This window comes from Peromyscus eremicus, chromosome 14 (assembly GCF_949786415.1).
Source record: "Peromyscus eremicus chromosome 14, PerEre_H2_v1, whole genome shotgun sequence".
Classification (NCBI taxonomy): Eukaryota; Metazoa; Chordata; class Mammalia; order Rodentia; family Cricetidae; genus Peromyscus; species Peromyscus eremicus.
In genome coordinates, this window is record NC_081430.1 from 62,184,964 (window position 1) to 62,202,795 (window position 17,832).

A 17,832-nucleotide genomic window follows, 5' to 3' on the forward strand; every position below is an offset into this window, starting at 1 on the left:
GAACCTGAAGTGCACAGTCTTTAGGGAGAAGAGGGGAGAGAAGGGTCCAGACCTGCTAGAAGTTATTATATAACAACCTTGGCTCCAACTTTCTCCTGGTTTTCCCTTAAACATACATACCATAAACATTCTAATCAAGAAATCTGGCCAGGGCTCTGCCTAGACTATTAGAAGACTCAGAAATGTTCATGAAATTCCTTATCATGTGATTCCAGTGACCAAATCAGGGTCCTATACATCCTTGAAAGGTGTCATTTCACATTTTGTTAATGGGAGACTGTAATTCCTATTTTAAAACAATACAAGAAAGACATAATGTTTTGAAGATGTTAGATTGTTTTAGAACATACATTTAGAAAGAATTTCTATGGGACTGTAAGAAAAAATGCAGCCTAGACACCAGAGAGGATCATGTCTACATAATCTCCTTGGCTGAATCTGTTTTCTGTGTGCTGTGCGCCCCCTGGTGGCCCTGAGAAGCCTCACAGTGAGGTTTATGTCTGAGTTCACCTTGAGGTCCCCTCACTGTGCCTTTTGTACAGTAATAAGTAGCAGTGTCCTCAGATCTCACACTGTTCATTTGCAGGTGCAGAGTTTGTTTGGCATTGTCTCTGGAGATAGTTAATCGATCCTTCAAGGATGGTGCATAGTCTGTGGTACCACCATTTGGTGAAATTCGTCCAATCCACTCCAGCCCCTTCCCTGGAGCCTGTCAGACCCAGTATATCCAGTAGTCACTGAAAGTGAATCCAGAGGCTGCACATGAGAGCCTCAGGGCTGCCCCAGGCTGCAGCAGGCCACCCCCTGTCTCCACAAGCTGCACCTCATATTGAACACCTGTAAAAACAGAGAATCCTGTTAGTAAATTGCTGCAAGTGCTCACTATCTTTCCTGCTCATGCCCACTCACACACTGTATCTATTCTTCTCCATGAATTACCTTCTAAAAGAGCAACAATGAAAACCCAAATCACTCCCAAACCCATGGCGAGAGTTCTGTGGTCAGTGCTGGTCACTGAATGGGAAGACCTGGGAATCCAGGACTGATCTTTGCTTGAGCTTCAGCGTTGGTACTGTGCTGGTTTTCTTGAGAAGAGAGAGGCCTTATTTGCATGTCTTACTGCTATATAACAAACTCTGTAGTTGGATCTTAGAGATGATATATTCTAGTTTGTAAATGTACTGGGGGAATCTCGCAAAAAAGATAATGGTCGGAAAATTTTGTATTTTAAGTCATTTTTTCTTGGTACACACTAAGTATCAAGGAAATTCAACCCTAATCTCCATATCCTGCATTATAGAGTGCAGCAGAGATTGCTTTGTTACATGCTCTGGAGGTCCTCTCTTTTGCTGTATGGGCTTCAGCCCTAATGGACCTGTCAATCCCCAATGCAGCTGCCTCCTAAGGTTGGAAACTCCCTTTCTGTATTGAGATCATGCCACATGCCTGCATTCCATTTTTCAGCTAGGAAACTGGAAATCTTGTCCATACAAGTGTGTGCCCAAGAGTGTGAAATTATTCTGTTATTATCCAATTCAGTTCTTGTTTCACTGCACAATTCCCTCTTTGTTCAGTAGAAATGGGGAGTGACTGGTACTAGAACTTCAGTGTGTATCTCAGCATTTGACTTCTACACGTCCTTCACATATGTGAGCACAGGCCTTCCGGAAGGATGGCCTCACTCCCAACACTCTTTCCCTTGACCTTTTTTACTCAATCTACTTAATACACTATCTCAGGCAGTTACCTCTTCTGATCTTACCTGGAATGCCTAATCTGGTTTTTACTTTATAGAGGTTATGACTGTTGGTATTAAGGGTGGACTTCTGTCTGACTTCTCACTCAACACAGTTCACCATGAATGACACCAGGTTGCACTATTTCCATTCTTCACTGCTTCTTTGGTGACTGTAGAGAGCTGAGGGAAGCTGCACTCTAAAGATGGAGCTGGCTCCCGCCCCCCGCCCTCCTGGTGGCGAGTGCTCTTTGTTTCAAGCAACACTTTATTTGGCTTGGTTTCAAATTTTGGCTTGCTAAGGCATACGTGTACCTATCCAGGAATCCCATGTGGCGCATGGGGGCTGGTGGACTGAGACCTATATAAGGCTGGGGCGGGCTCTCCCCAGGGGAAGAAGAACAAAGAAACAGATTAAGGGTCCTGAATAAACACAGCTTGAAGAAGAGCTCTGCGTCGTGTCTTTCTTGCTGGTCGAGTTAAACGCGACAGGTGACTTACAGGCTGACAGGACAATTGAACAAAAGGGTTTTATCTGTTAATTTAGTGATTTAAATTGAAAGGGCTCCAGTTTCCAGCACTGCAGATAAACCAGCTGAGCTATGGGATGTCACTGGAGAACAGTTTGTTCTTCACTCTTAAGCAACATGAGCTCATCTAATTCTTCACAGGACAGAAACTTAGGAGTAATGGTGATATTGGGAAGTTCCAACTTACAAAATTCAGAAACTCAGATCAAGTTTGAAATGATGCAGCATAAAGTGCCTGAACCTGTTAGAAGCAAATTGTGCTGCAAGAAAGATTTAAAGGGAAGAATCAGGAAGATTTTATCCACAGAAGGCGGCATTGCTCACCATTAGCACATGGTTCCCTGCAATGAAGAGCAGCAAACTTAAAATGTAATTTAAAAAATGGAAAAAAGAGAGAAGAGACATGAGATCATAGAGGCAACATGGGAAGTCAGAGTTGCTGCATTGCGACTCCAAAATCTAAATGAGAATAATGGGTATATGAACATTTCAGCAATAAACATCTGGAAAGGAATCAACTTGATGACCTGATGCTAAGCATCTAACCTCACTTCTAAAAATCCAAGAAAAAACAAAGCAGATGTCTCTCTCTGTCTCTCTGTCTCTGTATCTCTGTCTGTGTCTCTCTCTCTCTCACACACACACATACACATACACATCTATACACAGGTAGCCCTTTTTCCCTTAAAATTGAGGAGATTCTCAGCCCTGAAGGTCCCCTTGGGTAGACATATGATGTTCTCTTGACACAAAACAGGAAAATTTTCACAGTAATTGACAGTGAGATCGAACAGACCAGCAGGTGACAAGAGCATATCACGAATCTTCAGAATGTGGGATAAAGTTCATTGTCCTTGAGCAATCCTCTTTCAGAGACTCAGATACTCAGGGATTTAGCACCAGAACCTACATTTCTCAGAACATGGTGAAGGAAGGTGATCGTGGCATGCTGGATCTGATCAGAATCTCAAGAAAAACCTAGAGACAAGGAGGTACTTTAATGTCTTCATATTTGTAATTGTTTTAAAGTATAGCTACTGTCAGTAAACTAAAATTACTGAACAGGTAAAAATACATTCTACACAAATCTGCCAACATGATTTCTGTCCTGAAATCTATATAAAAATGAATCTTCCCTGTCTCGAAAAACCAAAAAAAAAAAAAATGAATCTTGTGGTAACAAGTATATGTAATCCCAGCATGCCTTCACAAATAGTTGTTGTGTGATATTTTGATCATGTTCTGACAAATAAAGCTTGCTTGGAGTTAGAGGATGGACTTAGCCATTAACTAACTAAAATTAACCACAGAGGTTTTGGATGACTGAGGACAGAGAAGACAGAAAGTACTAAGTCTGCACAGAGAGGGATCTAGGTCCTTTTGGAGGAAGGAATGGAGCAGGTAGGAGAGGACTGCCTGGATGCTGCCATGCTCCTCACCATGATGATAATGGACTGAATCTAGGAAACAGTGAGTCCCTCAAATGAAATGTTTTCCTTTGTAATTGTTGCTGTGGACACGATGTTTTTCACAGCAATAGAAATTCTAAGACAATGACTTTTCTCATTGCTTATACCCAAGGTGAACCAAAATATCTTTGGCTTTGAATGGTCTGATCCAGGTGGGTCCAACAATGGAAAATTGACCTGGAAATGGCTGCCACAAGGATTTCAGAACTCCTCAACTTTGATAAAGCCCCAAGGAGAGGCCTGCTCCTCTTTCAGGAGGAGAACAGAGAAGTGAAATTATTGCAATATGTTGACGATCTACTTCTCACAGCAGATACTTTAGAAGAATGTAGACAAGCCTCAAAGGCTTTACTGGAGGAGCTTAACCTAGGAGTATAAAGCCTCTGCCAAGAAGGCTCAAATCTTTATTGTCGCTGTCATCTACCTAAGGTATAAAATACATGATGGCCAATGCTTGCTTGGTTCTGAACATAAGCAAACATTCCTAATTATTTTTCTACCTACTAGCAGAAGGCAAGTCCAGCAGTTCCTGGGTATGGCCAGATGCTGCAGATTCTGTATTACAGGGAATTTCCTGTTGGCCAGAGGAAGACTTAATTTTAGAACAAGGGAATCCGTGGCTGATATGTAAAATTAAATTAAATTATAAAATTAAAAAAATATCTTTGTCCGATGCTCCTGCACTGGCTCTCCCAGATGTCTCGAAGCCCTTCAAATTGTTCATTCATGAATCAAATGGGGTTTCCAAGGAATTCCTAACCATTCTAAGCCAGATTTTAGGGCCCTGGAATAGACCAGTGACATATTTATCTAAGAGACTTGACCCAGTTGCTTCAGGATCGCCTACTTGCCTAAGGGCCATAGCTGCCACTGCAATCCCAGTCAAAGTCACTTCAAAATTGACTTTGGGTCAAGAAATCCATGCTATCAGGCAACACCTAATGAAGTCTTTGCTCCTCTTATCACTGGACCAGTGTGTGTCAAATATGAGGATCACCCAGTATCAAATATTTTTGCTGGACCCTCCCAAGAGTAACATTCCAGAAGATAGAAGCCCTGAACCTGGCTACCTTTCTACCCAATGAGAGCTTGGGATCAGTCAAGTACTACTCCCTTGAGACTGTGCATACACTTACTGGGATTAGGTAGGACTTAAAGGATTGTCCTCTCCCAAAGGTAGGTTCTGAATTACAGATGGGAGTAGTTATATTGATGATGGAGTTAGATATGCTGGAGTTGTGGTGGTAACACCAAATCACATAATATAGGCACAAGCCTTGGACATGGTCATTGGCTCAAAAATCTGAACTCATAGCTCTAACACAAGCCATTGAATTGGCAACAGGAAAAATTATAGACACTTATACTAACAGCTGTTATGTCTTTGCTATGGCCCACATGCTTGGGGTATTATATTGAGAGAGAGGACTTTTAACATCAAAGAGAAAGGATATTAAAATAAAGAAGAGATCCTGGCCATACTACAGGCACCATGGCTGCCCAATGCATTATGTAGCTATAGTTCTTTATTGCCAAAGGCACCAAAGGGATGGTTCCTTTCAAACTAAAAGTAATGACTGCTGATTACACTGCCATAAGGTGTCAGAAGAAGGGAGAGTGTAATAAAACTCCTGCCTATATTACGATCCCATTTTCTTCCTTTGAAACCTTTTTGTTGTTGTTGTTGTTTTGAGACAGGGTTTTTCTGTGTAGATTTGTGCCTTTCCTGGAACTCACTTTGGAGACCAGGCTGGCCTCAAACTAACAGAGATCCACCTGCCTCTGCCTCCCAAGTGCTGGGATAAAAGGCATGCACCGCCGCCGCCACCGCCACCACCACCACCACCCGGCTTCTATTGAAACCTTTTTGTACATAACAGAAGACAAAGTTAATAAGAGGTTTAAAAACAAAGAAAGACAAACATGGGTGGTCTGGATGGAGGATGGGAGAACTCTCCTACCCCAGCAAACAGCAGAACTTGGAAGCCTTGTGAATCTGGCTTTAGAGTCAAGGATAAAAGAAAAGCACTATAGTATCTTCCTCTGTGACTAAAGTAAGACACTGGGATCAGGCATGTGTCAGGGGTGTCCCTGAATAGAGGCTTAGAGAGGCCATTGTGCGAAGCTGTGAAGGTGAAGCCTGGATTGCCTTGGATACCCCAAGATATTGAAGATGACAAAGCCATAGGATGATACCTGACAAGGATAATTGAAAACAGGGAGTGGAACCAGTTCAAGAGAAAGAAGTATGTTGCAGTCAACAAAGCTGAAAGGAGTTGGAGATCTGAAGAGCATCTTAGCATCACATATAACAATGCAGAGCTTGAAGTTTGACCTGATGCTTTTTTGTCTTGCTTTGGTCCAGTATTTCCTATGCTCACTTCTCTACCTTTTGGAATGGTAATGCATATCATGTTCTATTATATGCTGGAAGTAAGAGATCTGCTCTTTTTAGTTTGATTATACAAGGGATTAGAATTAAGAGACTTCATGAATCTCAGAAGAGATTTTGAAAGTTAATACTTTTAAATTACTTTGAGACTGTATGACTACCAGGACTTTTGAAGCTGGGTGAACTAAGTAAGACAGCTCATATATTTGAATACTTGGTCCTCACTTGGTGGAACTATTTGGAAACGCTTAGGAGGTTTGGCCTTGTTGGAGAAAGAGTGTCACTGTGGAAAGGCTTTGATGATTCTAAGACTCATGGTATTTCAGAGACCTCTGTTTCTCTCCTGTGGATCAAGCTGTGAACCCCCAGTTTCTGTTCCAGTCACCACCAAGACTTTACTAGGCAATCGTCTGCTCTAAGGCTCTCTAGGTGTAATCCCAATGAAATATGTTCGTTTTAAGATGCCTAGATTATGATGTTTTGTCACAGCAATAGAAAAATTTGGAAAACTTGGTGGAGACTGAAGTTGGAATTTCTGTGTCTCTTAGAGAAATGAGCTAGCTGTCAGTGATAATATGCAACCTGATAGACCTGATAGATCTGCTGTGATGAATGACAGCAAGTGTGTGTACATGTGTGTGTGTGTGTGTATGTGTGTGTGCGTGTGTGCATGTGCATGTGCGTGTACATGTGTGTGTGTGTGTGTGTGTGTGTGTGTGTGTGTGTGTGTGAGAGAGAGAGAGAGAGAGAGAGAGAGAGAGAGAGAGAGAGAGAGAGAGCTTTTAAGTGAGTATATCTCACTTAGTCTAATTTCTCATTAAGTTTTACTGATGGGATCAGTTTATACAATTTTCAATGATGAACAGAGATGAAGGTTATGCAGTAATATCCTGAATTAGCTAAAAGCAGAGCTTGGAATATCTGTGCCTGAAGTGCACAGTCTTTTGGTGAGGATATGGTAATGTATTGTGTACCCTAATAAACTTGCCTGAGGATCAGAGAACAGAGCCTGCCACTAGATTAGACATACAGTTCAGGCAGTGTTGGCACACACGTTTAATCCATCACTCAAGTGTGGTGGTATTGTGTTCCCCAAAATATTGTGCACCCTAATAAACTTATCTGGGGTCACAGAACAGAACAGCCACAATATTAAACATAGAGGATAGGCAGTGGTAGCACATGACTTTAATCCTAGCATTCTGAAGGCAGATATCCATCTGGATCTCTGTAAGTTCAAGGCCACCCTGGAAACAGCCAGGCATGGCGACTCACACCTTTAATCCCAGGGAGTGATGGCAGAAAGCAGAAAAGTATATAAGGCATGAAGAACAGAAACTAGAAGATTTTGGCCTGGTTAAGCTTTTAGGCTTTGAGCAGCACAGTTCAGCTGAGAGGCATCCAGTCTGAGGAAACAGGATCACCTGAGGAATTGGCGAGGTGAGGAAGCTGTGGCTTGTTCTGTCTCTCTGATCTTCCAGCGTTCACCCCAATACCCAGCCTGGATTTGTTTTTATTAATAAGACCTGTTAAGGTTCCTGCAACACTTAAGAGGCAGAGATCTGTCTGAATTCCTGTGAGTTCGAGGCCACACTGGTCTACATGAGATTGATCCATTATAGGAGAGAAACCAAACTATACAGTGGTGGCACACACAACTTTAATCCCAGCACTTCAGATAATATGGCAGGGTACAGAAAGGTATATAAGGTGTGAGGAAACAGAAACTCTCTCTCTTTAGGCTGAGGACTTTGTAGCGGTAAGAACTAGTGGCTGGCTCTTCTGATTTTTTGATCCTCAGGCAAGTTTAGTAGGGTACACACTATATCACCGCATGAAGAGTTTCCAGACCTGCTTGAATTTACGGTCTAAAGATCTTGGCTCTACCTTCCTCTTGGTTTCTCCGTAATCATACATCTTGTAAACAATCTAATCAAGAGATCTGACCAAGGCTCTGCCTAGAATATAAAAAGACTGAGGAATGTCCATGAACTTCCTTATCACGAGGTTCCAGTGACCAAGGCAGGGTAATTTATGTCCCTGTCAGTTTGCGTTTTGTTAACGGGGACTGCACCTCATATTTTTAAAATAGTACAAGAAGAACATCTAGTGTTTTGAGGATGGTGGATCATTTCAGAACATTTAGAGAGAATGCTCATGAAACTGTAAAATAACAAAATGCAGACCAGACACCTAAGAGGATCATGTCTGCGTTATCTCCTGGGCCGAATCTGTGTTCTGGGTGCTGTGCGCCCCCTGGTGGCCCCGAGTGGCCTCACAGTGAGGTTTATGTCTGGGTTTATACTAAAGTCCATTCATTGTGCCTGTAGCACAGTAATAAGTGGCGGTGTCCTCAGATCTCACACTGCTCATTTGCAGGTACAGAGTGTTCTTGGCGTTGTCTCTGGAGATGGTGAATCGGTCCTTCACGGATGGTGCATAGTTGATGGTACTGCTATCTTTATTAATTTCTCCAACCCACTCCAGCCCTTTTCCTGGAGCTTGGCGGACCCATTCCATCCAGTTATTACTAAAAGTAAATCCAGAGGCTGAACAGGAGAGTCTCAGGGACCCCCCAGGCTGCACCAGGTGACCCCCAGACTCCACAAGCTGCACCTCACACTGGACACCTGCAAACACAGAAAATCCTGTCAGTAAATTGCCATACAAGCTCAGTATCTGTGTCAATCATTTCCACTAACACACTCAGTATCTATTCTTCTCTATAAATTACCTTCTAAAAGAGCAACAAGGAAAACCCAAATTAGCCCGAAACCCATGGTATGATCTGTGTTCAGTGTTGATCACTGAATGAGGAGACCTGGGATAGTGCTGATTTCCTTTGCCTGAGCATCAGGGTCAGTGCTTTGCTTGTTTTGTGGACAGGAGAGAGGCCTTATTTGCATGTCTTCTTGCTATATAACAAGCTCTTAGAACTTAGAGATGGCATGTTCTAATTTATTTGTAAAGGTGCTGCTGGAGTCTGGCAATAAAGAGAATGGTTGAAAAATGTTGCATCATAATAAGTTATTTTTCTTTGTTACATACTGTCATTTCTTTCATTTTATATTTGCAAACAAAATATGCCTTTTAGTATTAATTTCAACCCTAATCTCCATATCGTGCATTACAGAAGGCAGTAGGCATTGTTTTGGTACATATTCTGGGAGCTCTTCTTTCTCACTGTGAGGGCTTCTGCCCTGATGGACATAACAATCGCCAAGTGCAGCTTCCTCCTAAGCTTGGAAACTTCCTTTCTGTGTTGAGATCATGATATGCCTGCATTCCAGAGTTCAGCTAGGAAACTAGAGAAGCCTTGTCCGTGTGTGTGTGTGTGTGTGTGTGTGTGTGTGTGTGTGTGTGTGTGTACCCAGGAGTGTGAAATTCCTGTTGTTGTTTAATTTAGTCCTCCTTTCACTGCATGTTTATCTCTGTGTCCAGTAGAAATAGGGAGTGGCTGATACTTGAATTTCAGTGTCCAGCTCAGCATTTGAGATCAGCATTTCCTCCACATAGGCCTTCCAGCATAGGCCCCCAGAAGGCCCCCCAGAAGGACAGCCTCACTCTCAACATACCTCCCCGTCACTTTTCTTACTCTGTCTCTTTCATGCTCTATTCCAGGCAGTTACTTCTCCTGATCTTACCTGGAGTCCCTAAGCTTGTTTTCACTTTCTAGAGATCATGAGGATGGACAGTAAGGATGGACTTCGATCTGACTTCTTACTCAACACGATTCATCCTGAATGACACCAGAGTGCTTTTTATCCAGCCATCCCTGCTTCTATGGTGACTGACATGCTAACAGGGCAATGAATAAAACATTTTTTTATCTGTTAAATTGGTTATTCAAATCAAATTGGCTCCAGTTTCCAGCATTGTAGATAAACTAGCTGAGCTTTGGGATGTCATTAGAGAACAGTGTTGGTCTCATTCTTTAGCAACATGAGCAAAGCAGACTAGAATGTGAGTCAGCTCATGGAATTCTGCACAGGACAGAAGCTGAGGATTAATGGTATTACTGGGAAGCTCCAACTTAACAAGATTCAGATACTCAGATTATTGTATAAATGTTGTAGCATAAAGTGGCTGAACCTGTTGGAAGCAAATTCTGCTGCAAGAGAGAGTCAAAGGGAAGAATCTGGAAGATTTCATCCACAGAAGGCAGCATTGCTCACCGTTAGTCCAAGGTCCCCTGCAATAAAGAGCAGCAAACTTAAAATGTAATTTTGAAAAAAGAGAGAAGAGAGGCAACATGGGAAGTCAGAGTTTCTGCCTTGGGACCCCAAAATGTAAATGAGAAAAACAGGAGTATATGAACATTTCAGCAATAAACATCTGAAAAAGAATTAACTTGATGATAAGTACCTAACCACACTTCTAGGAATCTAAGACAAACCCAAGCAAGTCTCTCTCTCTCTCTCTCTCTCTCTCTCTCTCTCTCTCTCTCTCTCTCTCTCTCTCTCTCTCTGCTGCCCTGGCCTTGGGTTTTCCCTCACTCAATTACCAGGACTATGAGCTTAAAAGTTTCAAATGTACACCCAGATAAAATTTTACCCTAAACTCCTTATTTTACTTTTTCTCCCTGTTCTACCTGTCCCACGAGATTTCAAATAAACTGCAGACTGTGCCCTCAACTAGTCAGTTCCAGGTGTTCCCTCAAAATCTGCATCCTGGGTCAACTTCAAAGTGACTATCTCCAGGTGGTCCTGCCTTACAAATTGCTCCAGCTGGTTCCTATATGTCCCTAGACGTTTCCTTACAGCCTGGTCAGGTAATAAAAAAGCCTGCTGGGCTGGGCCATCATTCCAGCCTCTTTTGGCCCTACCCAACAATAATGCCTCAATGTCAACAGGAAGTAGTCATAGAGAAGATTGCACATAAATGATTGCTCCTTATCATTTATTTATTATCAACAAAAAGGCTGGGATGTTAAGTTTCAAACCTGTGACGAATGGCTGACATGCCTATTTAAAATATTAAAGCAGAAACTGGCCACCAGGTTCTTCCTACATCCCTCAGTCCACACCTGTTACAGGGCTCTCCTGGCTGGCACTCAAAGCCTGGGCTTCTCTCCCCCAGCTGCTCTTCTGTATATAATCCAACTGTTTTATTATTTTATCATACTTTATTTTGTTTATTTAAATGGTTTTTTTTTTCATTTTACATACCAACAACAGTTCCCCCTACCTCCCCTCTTCTTGTTTACCCCACCTTCCCTCATCCTCCATCCACTCCTCAGAGAGGGTAAGACCTCCCATGGGGAGTCAACAAAGTCTGGCATATCAAGTCCAGACAGGACCAAGCCCCTCTCCCCTATATCTAGCCTGAGCAAGTTATCCCTCCATAGGGGTGCTCTAGTGATAAGTTGTGGTCCTGCTGCCAGGGGCCCCACCAACTGCCCAAGCCACAGAACTGTCACCCACATTCAGAGGGCCTCGTTCGGTCCCATGCAGGTTCCCCAGTGGTCAGTCCTTGTGTCAGCTGTCTGTAGGCTTTCCCATCATGGTCTTGACCCCTTTGCTCATATACTCCCTCTTCCCTCTCTTTGATTGGACTCTAGGAACTCTACTCAGTGCTTGGCTGTAGATCTCTGCATCTGCTTCCATCAGTTACTGGATGACGGTTCTATGATGACAATTAAGGTAGTCATCAATCTGATTAGAGGGGAAGGCCAGTTCAGGGACCCTCTCCACTATTGGTTGGAGTCTTAGCTGGGGTCATCCTTGTGGATTTCTGAGGATTTCCCTAGCACCAGGTTTCTCCTTAACCACATAATGGCCCCCTCTATACAGATACCTCTTTCCTTTCTCTCCTTCTCTGTCCCTTCCCCAACTCAACCATCCTGTTCCCTCATGTTCCCTTGCCACCTCCTCTTACCAACTCTTCCTAACCCACACACTCCCGATTTACTCAGGAGAACTTATCCATTTCTCCTTTCTCAGGGGTCCCATGCATGCCTTTCTTAGGACCCTCCTTGTGACCTAGCTTCTCTGTGTTTGTGGACTGTAGCCTGGTTATCTTTTGCTTTATGTTTAATATCCTTTTATGAATGAGTATCTACTATGTTTGTCTTTCTGGATCTGGGTTATCTCACTCAGGAATTTTTTTTTCTGGTTCCATCCATTTGCCTGCAAATTTCATGATGTCATTATATTTTACAGTTGAGTGATTCTCCGCTTTGTAAATGTACCACATTAATCCAACCATTTTAGTTACCTGGTCCTTTTCATCTCTCTTTTGGGCCTCTTGGCTGCTTCATCTTTTTCCACCCTCTCCTCTCTCCTTCTCCCTCCCCCTAATCCTCAAGTGAGTCCATTTTGGACTCTCCCAGAAGCTCCTGACTCTGGCTATGCTCTCCCACATATTTATAATAAACTTTCTCCTCCACCTTAACTGGGACCAGTCATGTCCCTTTAATTTTTGTTTCTTCTTTTTTTTTTATTCACTAACAACCTTCCCCAAGTCCCCACAGAGTTAGAGCCTAGGCCTCAGCTGAGTTAAAGTAAGTGGCTCACGTCTGTTTAGAACAAAGCCTGGAAGTTAGATGAACGAAGTGGAATGGGAGGTGTGATGATGAAAGTTATAAGTAACTGAATCAGCTAGAAATACAATCGGGTCATATCTGTGCATAGTTCTCGGGGAAAGCAGAAAGACGTGAGACCTGTTAGGGATGTGGGTCACTGAGTGTGGACTCACCTCCCTCATGATACCACTAATTCCAAACACTCTCATAATCGAAATACCAGTGAGGCTTTGCCCTGAATCTCTTGAGGGAAAAATCATCAAAAACACTGCAGCTCTTCCTTAGTATTTGGTCCTTTGATCTCACCAGAGTAATTTCTGCTATTAGAGTTGATTTTATTTTACATCATAATACATGTTAGACTGTGTAGTGTATATATTTTATATTGAGGTAAAACAGGAATCTGTTATCATAGAATTCACATTTCATATAAATGGAGAACATTCTAAGGAGTCAGGATATGGGGTGACAGCTGTGACCACAAAAACCAGAATTCAATTATATCTGAACCTGTTTGTTCCTGCAAGGTCCCTTTTCTTCATGTGCTCTCTGCTCCCCCTGCTGGTTCTGAGCACTGCTGCAGGGAGGTTTGTGTCAGGGTTCTCACTGAAGGTCTCTCACTGTGTCTATAGTACAGTAATAAATGGCGGTGTCTTCGACTTTTAAGCTGTTCATTTGCAGGTAGAGGCTGCTTTTGGAATCGTCTCTTGAGATGGTGAATCTGCCTTTCACAGACTCCGCATAGAATGTTGCATAGTTATCTGGTTTGTGTTTAATTACACCAACCCACTCCAAGCCCTTCCCTGGAGCCTGGCGGAACCAGTCCATCCAGTAGTTACTAAAAGTGAATCCAGAAGCTGCACAGGAGAGTTTTAGGGAACTTCCAGGCTGCACCAAGCCTCCCCCAGACTCCACCAGCTGCACCTCACACTGGACACCTGCAAACAGAGAATCACGTCAGTAAACCCTCACAAATGTCCACTGTTCCTCTCACTCACATCCACTCACACACACAGTGTCTCTCCTTATCTATAAATTACCATTTAAAAGGGCAATAAGTAAAACCCAGATCAGTCCCAACTCCATGTTGGATGTTCTGTGTTCAGTAATCATCACTGAATTGGAGGACCTGTGAGTACAGAGCTGGGTGCCTCTGTTAGAGCTTGAGGGTCAGGGTTGCTTTTCATGAGCAGAGGGGAACATAATTTGCATATCTTCCTGCTATATCATGAGCTCAGGGGCAGGAGCCTTAGTGAAGACAAATCATGATGCAGATGTCTGAGATGAAATAAAGAACAGAATGGCATGTATAGCATCGAAGTATCATTTATTGTCCTGGGACACAGCTTAGTTGACAGAGTATTATTTTGCATTCCTGAAGCTCTATGTTCATTCCCAATATTGAATAATATGCAAGGAGAATCAATGATTTGAGTTATGCTTGGTCTATATGTAACTGTTTGTAAAAAGAATAGAGATGAAAGAAGGAATGAAAAAAAGAGAAAATTTGCTTAGTATGAATTTATGTTTTAACATAGAAATGTAAGTTTTCAGCCTTACTGTCTTATGCTCTGTATTTGTAAACTCTTCTCCTGTCTTTGCTTAAATTATTAAATAATTTCATAGGAAATTCAGATAAGGAAAACTAAAATATAATCATTTAAGAACTGTTGTACAAGGCTCAGTGAATAATGACTCTATAGCTTAAATTCAATTAGCAAAATGTGGCCAACACCATAGCTCAGTAGTAGTGTATATCAGACATAAAGTTCTCTGATTGATCCCTCCCAGATAAGAGAACTACTATACTATCTGAGATTATTTGAACAATGATAAAAACACATTCTGAAGACCTGTATTTACCATTTAGCTCCTCAAGGGCTGATCTAGCCCACCTAGAATATAGACCTGCTCTTCCCCATCACAAAGTACACCCAGTGAGCCTGTTTTCTCCCATGACATATCCTTCTGCTCTCTGGACCCTCAAGGACTTGCCTTTGTCTCACTACCAACTGAGCTCAACATTACACACAGACACACACTACAGAGACACAAAGAGAGGGGGGAAAGAGAGAAAAAATAGAGAGAAAATGACTGGAAAAGTATTAATCAAAGTGGAAGAAGTCAAGAATTTGAAAAGTGAGTGAGAGTGGATATGGGAAGAATTTGAGTGGAGATATTGATGGGTACAGTACTCTGGTTAAGAAATTCTCAAAAAAATAAAAATAAAAAATTTAAAACAACAAGGAAATCTCCTCTCACATGCAACTTCTTGGTGAGTGGTTCTCATCCAGTGCTATCACTGAGTGAGAAAACCTTAGAATCTATAGCTGGGCTCCTCAGCAAGAGCTGCAGGGTTAGAGATGGACTGGTTTTCATGAGCAAAGGGAGGCCTTGTATGCATTTCCTGCTATTGTATAATGAGTTTTCTGGTGTAAATATTAGACATATGAGTGTCTAGAACAAATGAAAGAGATAAAATTGAATAATGGGGAAAGAATTGAAAAACTACCTATTATTATGTATTTCTTTTATTAAAATTTATTTTTTATTTTTTATTATGTATTTCTGAAATAATTCAAGTATTATTTTATTGTTTTTTGCCACAGATGCCAGTATAATACAATTTTGATAATTTTAGAAGAATTAGCAAAGTTTTATAAATGTTGAATATAGATATTAAGTTGAAAAAATTGATTTCAAGTTTGTAGCTTATTGTTGATTCATGCAAAGTGACTGGTGTGTGATACCCAGAATTGAAAGCAATGATATGTAAATTCTATTCACTATTATTTTTCTGTAAATATCTTCTAAAAATTTGAACATTTATGTTTGTATTAATTATTAGTCTGGTGAGGACTGTGTTTCTTGTAGTATTCCTATACAGCAAGTCACTAGTTTTATACATTTTGAAAGTAATAAAGGAACCAAGTCTGTGAATAGCAAAAGGTGGAGAGAAATCTAGAGCCTCCACTCTAGGGACCTGCTCTGATGTCCTTCCATCTCTCCAGTCCTGCCCCCGCCAGGACATGACACTATATTGATGGCGGTGAGTTGGGTCCTAGTTTTCCAGTAGAGGAATTCATTCTATTATGAGATAAACTGTCTTCAGGGTGATTGGGAGGGCCTTTGAACTGGGTCATTTCTGTGACTGCACCATCCCCAGGAGAGTGACATAGATTTTAGGAACTAACAGAACTTCTCCATGTCAGATCATGTATCCTTTTAAGGTAGGCTTCTAACTGTCATAGGAAATTGTCTCCTGAGCCTTGTATGTGGTTAAATGAGAGGAAGAATCTCTAAATAGAGTCAAAAAACACCCTTGCTGGCCTCTGTGCACCTGTTCCTCAGGATCTGCATAACTAATTTATTTTGGTTTTACTTTTGTTGTCTAATGGCAAAAATATTTAGCAATATTATTCATCATATGAACATGATATCATTTGGAAACAATATCAGACTCTGACCCTTTGTGTTTACTTTGACAGAATGTGGTATCCAATTGAATAATCTAACTCCCATGTAGGGATTGCTCTGAAATGTCTGTAGACAGTTTTATACTCTCTCAACATTTCTGTACAGGTCAGGAAGGTTGTCCCAGGTATCTTGTGTTCCTGTGATGCATCAGGGCAGGCATAAAATGAAATTCTGTGAAAGATGGAAGCTTTCATTCTCTTTGTGAAATACAGGCTGCCCCAAATGAAGTCAGCACTATGAACCTTGCGTGGGTCCAGTCAGTTCAAATCTAACAACTACCCAACATTCATATCATTTTTAGTCTTTCTGTTGATGGTTCCCCTGAATTCGCAGATAACAGAACCACTCTTCCCTTTCTATTCTGACTCTATGGTTTATATTTGAACAAGAGAGTTCATGATGGTGTTGACACTTTATGTTTCATAGAGGACAGTGGGAGGACACCAGGCCTTGGAGCACAAGAAATTTCTGTCCACCCTTACCTGGTGCAGGAGACATTTCCTGCTTCCCTAGTGATCTTTTGGAAAGGCTCAGAGGATAAGTAAGGATAATGATGAACAGTGACAATAAATCCCAGGAGGAAAATAAATGTACTGACAGGAAAATAAACATCCCAATCAGCTCTCAACCTGAGGGTGCTCTTGTATGTGAGAGGAGCCATGTCAGATGGGAAACTGTCAGAGCTGGAGAAATCTGCTTTGCAGTGCATATAGGTAACAGACTGTGAGACAGAGATCTCTCAGGAGGCCATCAGTAAGTATATTCCCATAAACCTTGGTGACATCATATATGCATGACTCTCAACTAATGCAGTAGAACAATGGGTCAGCAAGCCTGCTGTCTATACAGAGAGCTGTGGATGGTCTTGGCTAGGAGACAGAATATAACTTGGACCTGGTAACTCTCAGTAAAATATGGAGTACAATAAAGACAGAGACACTGACCAAAATATAGGTAATATGCTCTATGTGCACTTATTGAGATGGAAACATGAAGGGAAACTTCGGGATTTCATGTGAAAAGATGTTTCTCTTCCATGTCTGCACACATGAAATTATTCAAAGCTAATCTTGAACAACAATAAAAGCATATGATAATGTGAAATAGAGATCTGGAAAAGTTAGTGAAATCCAAATTAGGAATACTTATATTGTTAGATGTTATAAAGTGACCCTTCGGGCTTAAAGACCTCACAATGAGAAGGACATCATTCCTGGCCAACTACCCAGTGTTAGTTCAGTCATAGATCGTGGAGGAGAACTTATAATTACCACCTATAATTTATTTATAGTTATAATTACAAATAAATAAATAATTATTATAATTTAAATAAATTACAGGTGGCTCATAATAGAAATCCCATATGCACTTGTTCATCACTGTGCTGTTAATTATGCATCAGTTATAAAGCCTGGCATGCTGTCAGTCAACTGATGGATAGTGAAAGAGAATTGGATCAATATGCATGATGAAAATTATATACTATAAAGTACAATAAAATCTTAGCAGTTCTCCAATAGTGTTTCAATTGGGGAATTTACATTTTAAAAAGTGGATCTCTGAAGGACAGTATTACAGTTACACATTTTGATATGTACTTTTAGACCATGTAAGCATTATCTATCCCTAGTACTCTTCTTCTTGTCCTCTCTCTTCCACCCTGTACTGTAATAATAACAAACACTGTACTAATCACAAAATTCCTA

The 17,832-nt window shown here is 41.4% G+C and overlaps 1 pseudogene and 2 gene segments (V, D, J or C); all 3 read right to left on the minus strand.

Moving 5' to 3' along the window:
• Positions 1-415: 415 nt before the first annotated feature.
• Positions 416-985, minus strand: LOC131923955 (immunoglobulin heavy variable 3-74-like; annotated as a pseudogene).
• A 7,445-nt stretch (positions 986-8,430) lies between these two features.
• LOC131923956 (Ig heavy chain V region 441-like) lies at positions 8,431-8,906 on the minus strand. The segment is given in 2 exon segments: positions 8,431-8,756; positions 8,861-8,906. Coding segments are annotated over 2 exon segments (372 nt in total).
• Positions 8,907-13,252: 4,346 nt separating this feature from the next.
• Positions 13,253-13,765, minus strand: LOC131923905 (immunoglobulin heavy variable 3-72-like). The segment is given in 2 exon segments: positions 13,253-13,587; positions 13,690-13,765. Coding segments are annotated over 2 exon segments (408 nt in total).
• Positions 13,766-17,832: the final 4,067 nt, after the last annotated feature.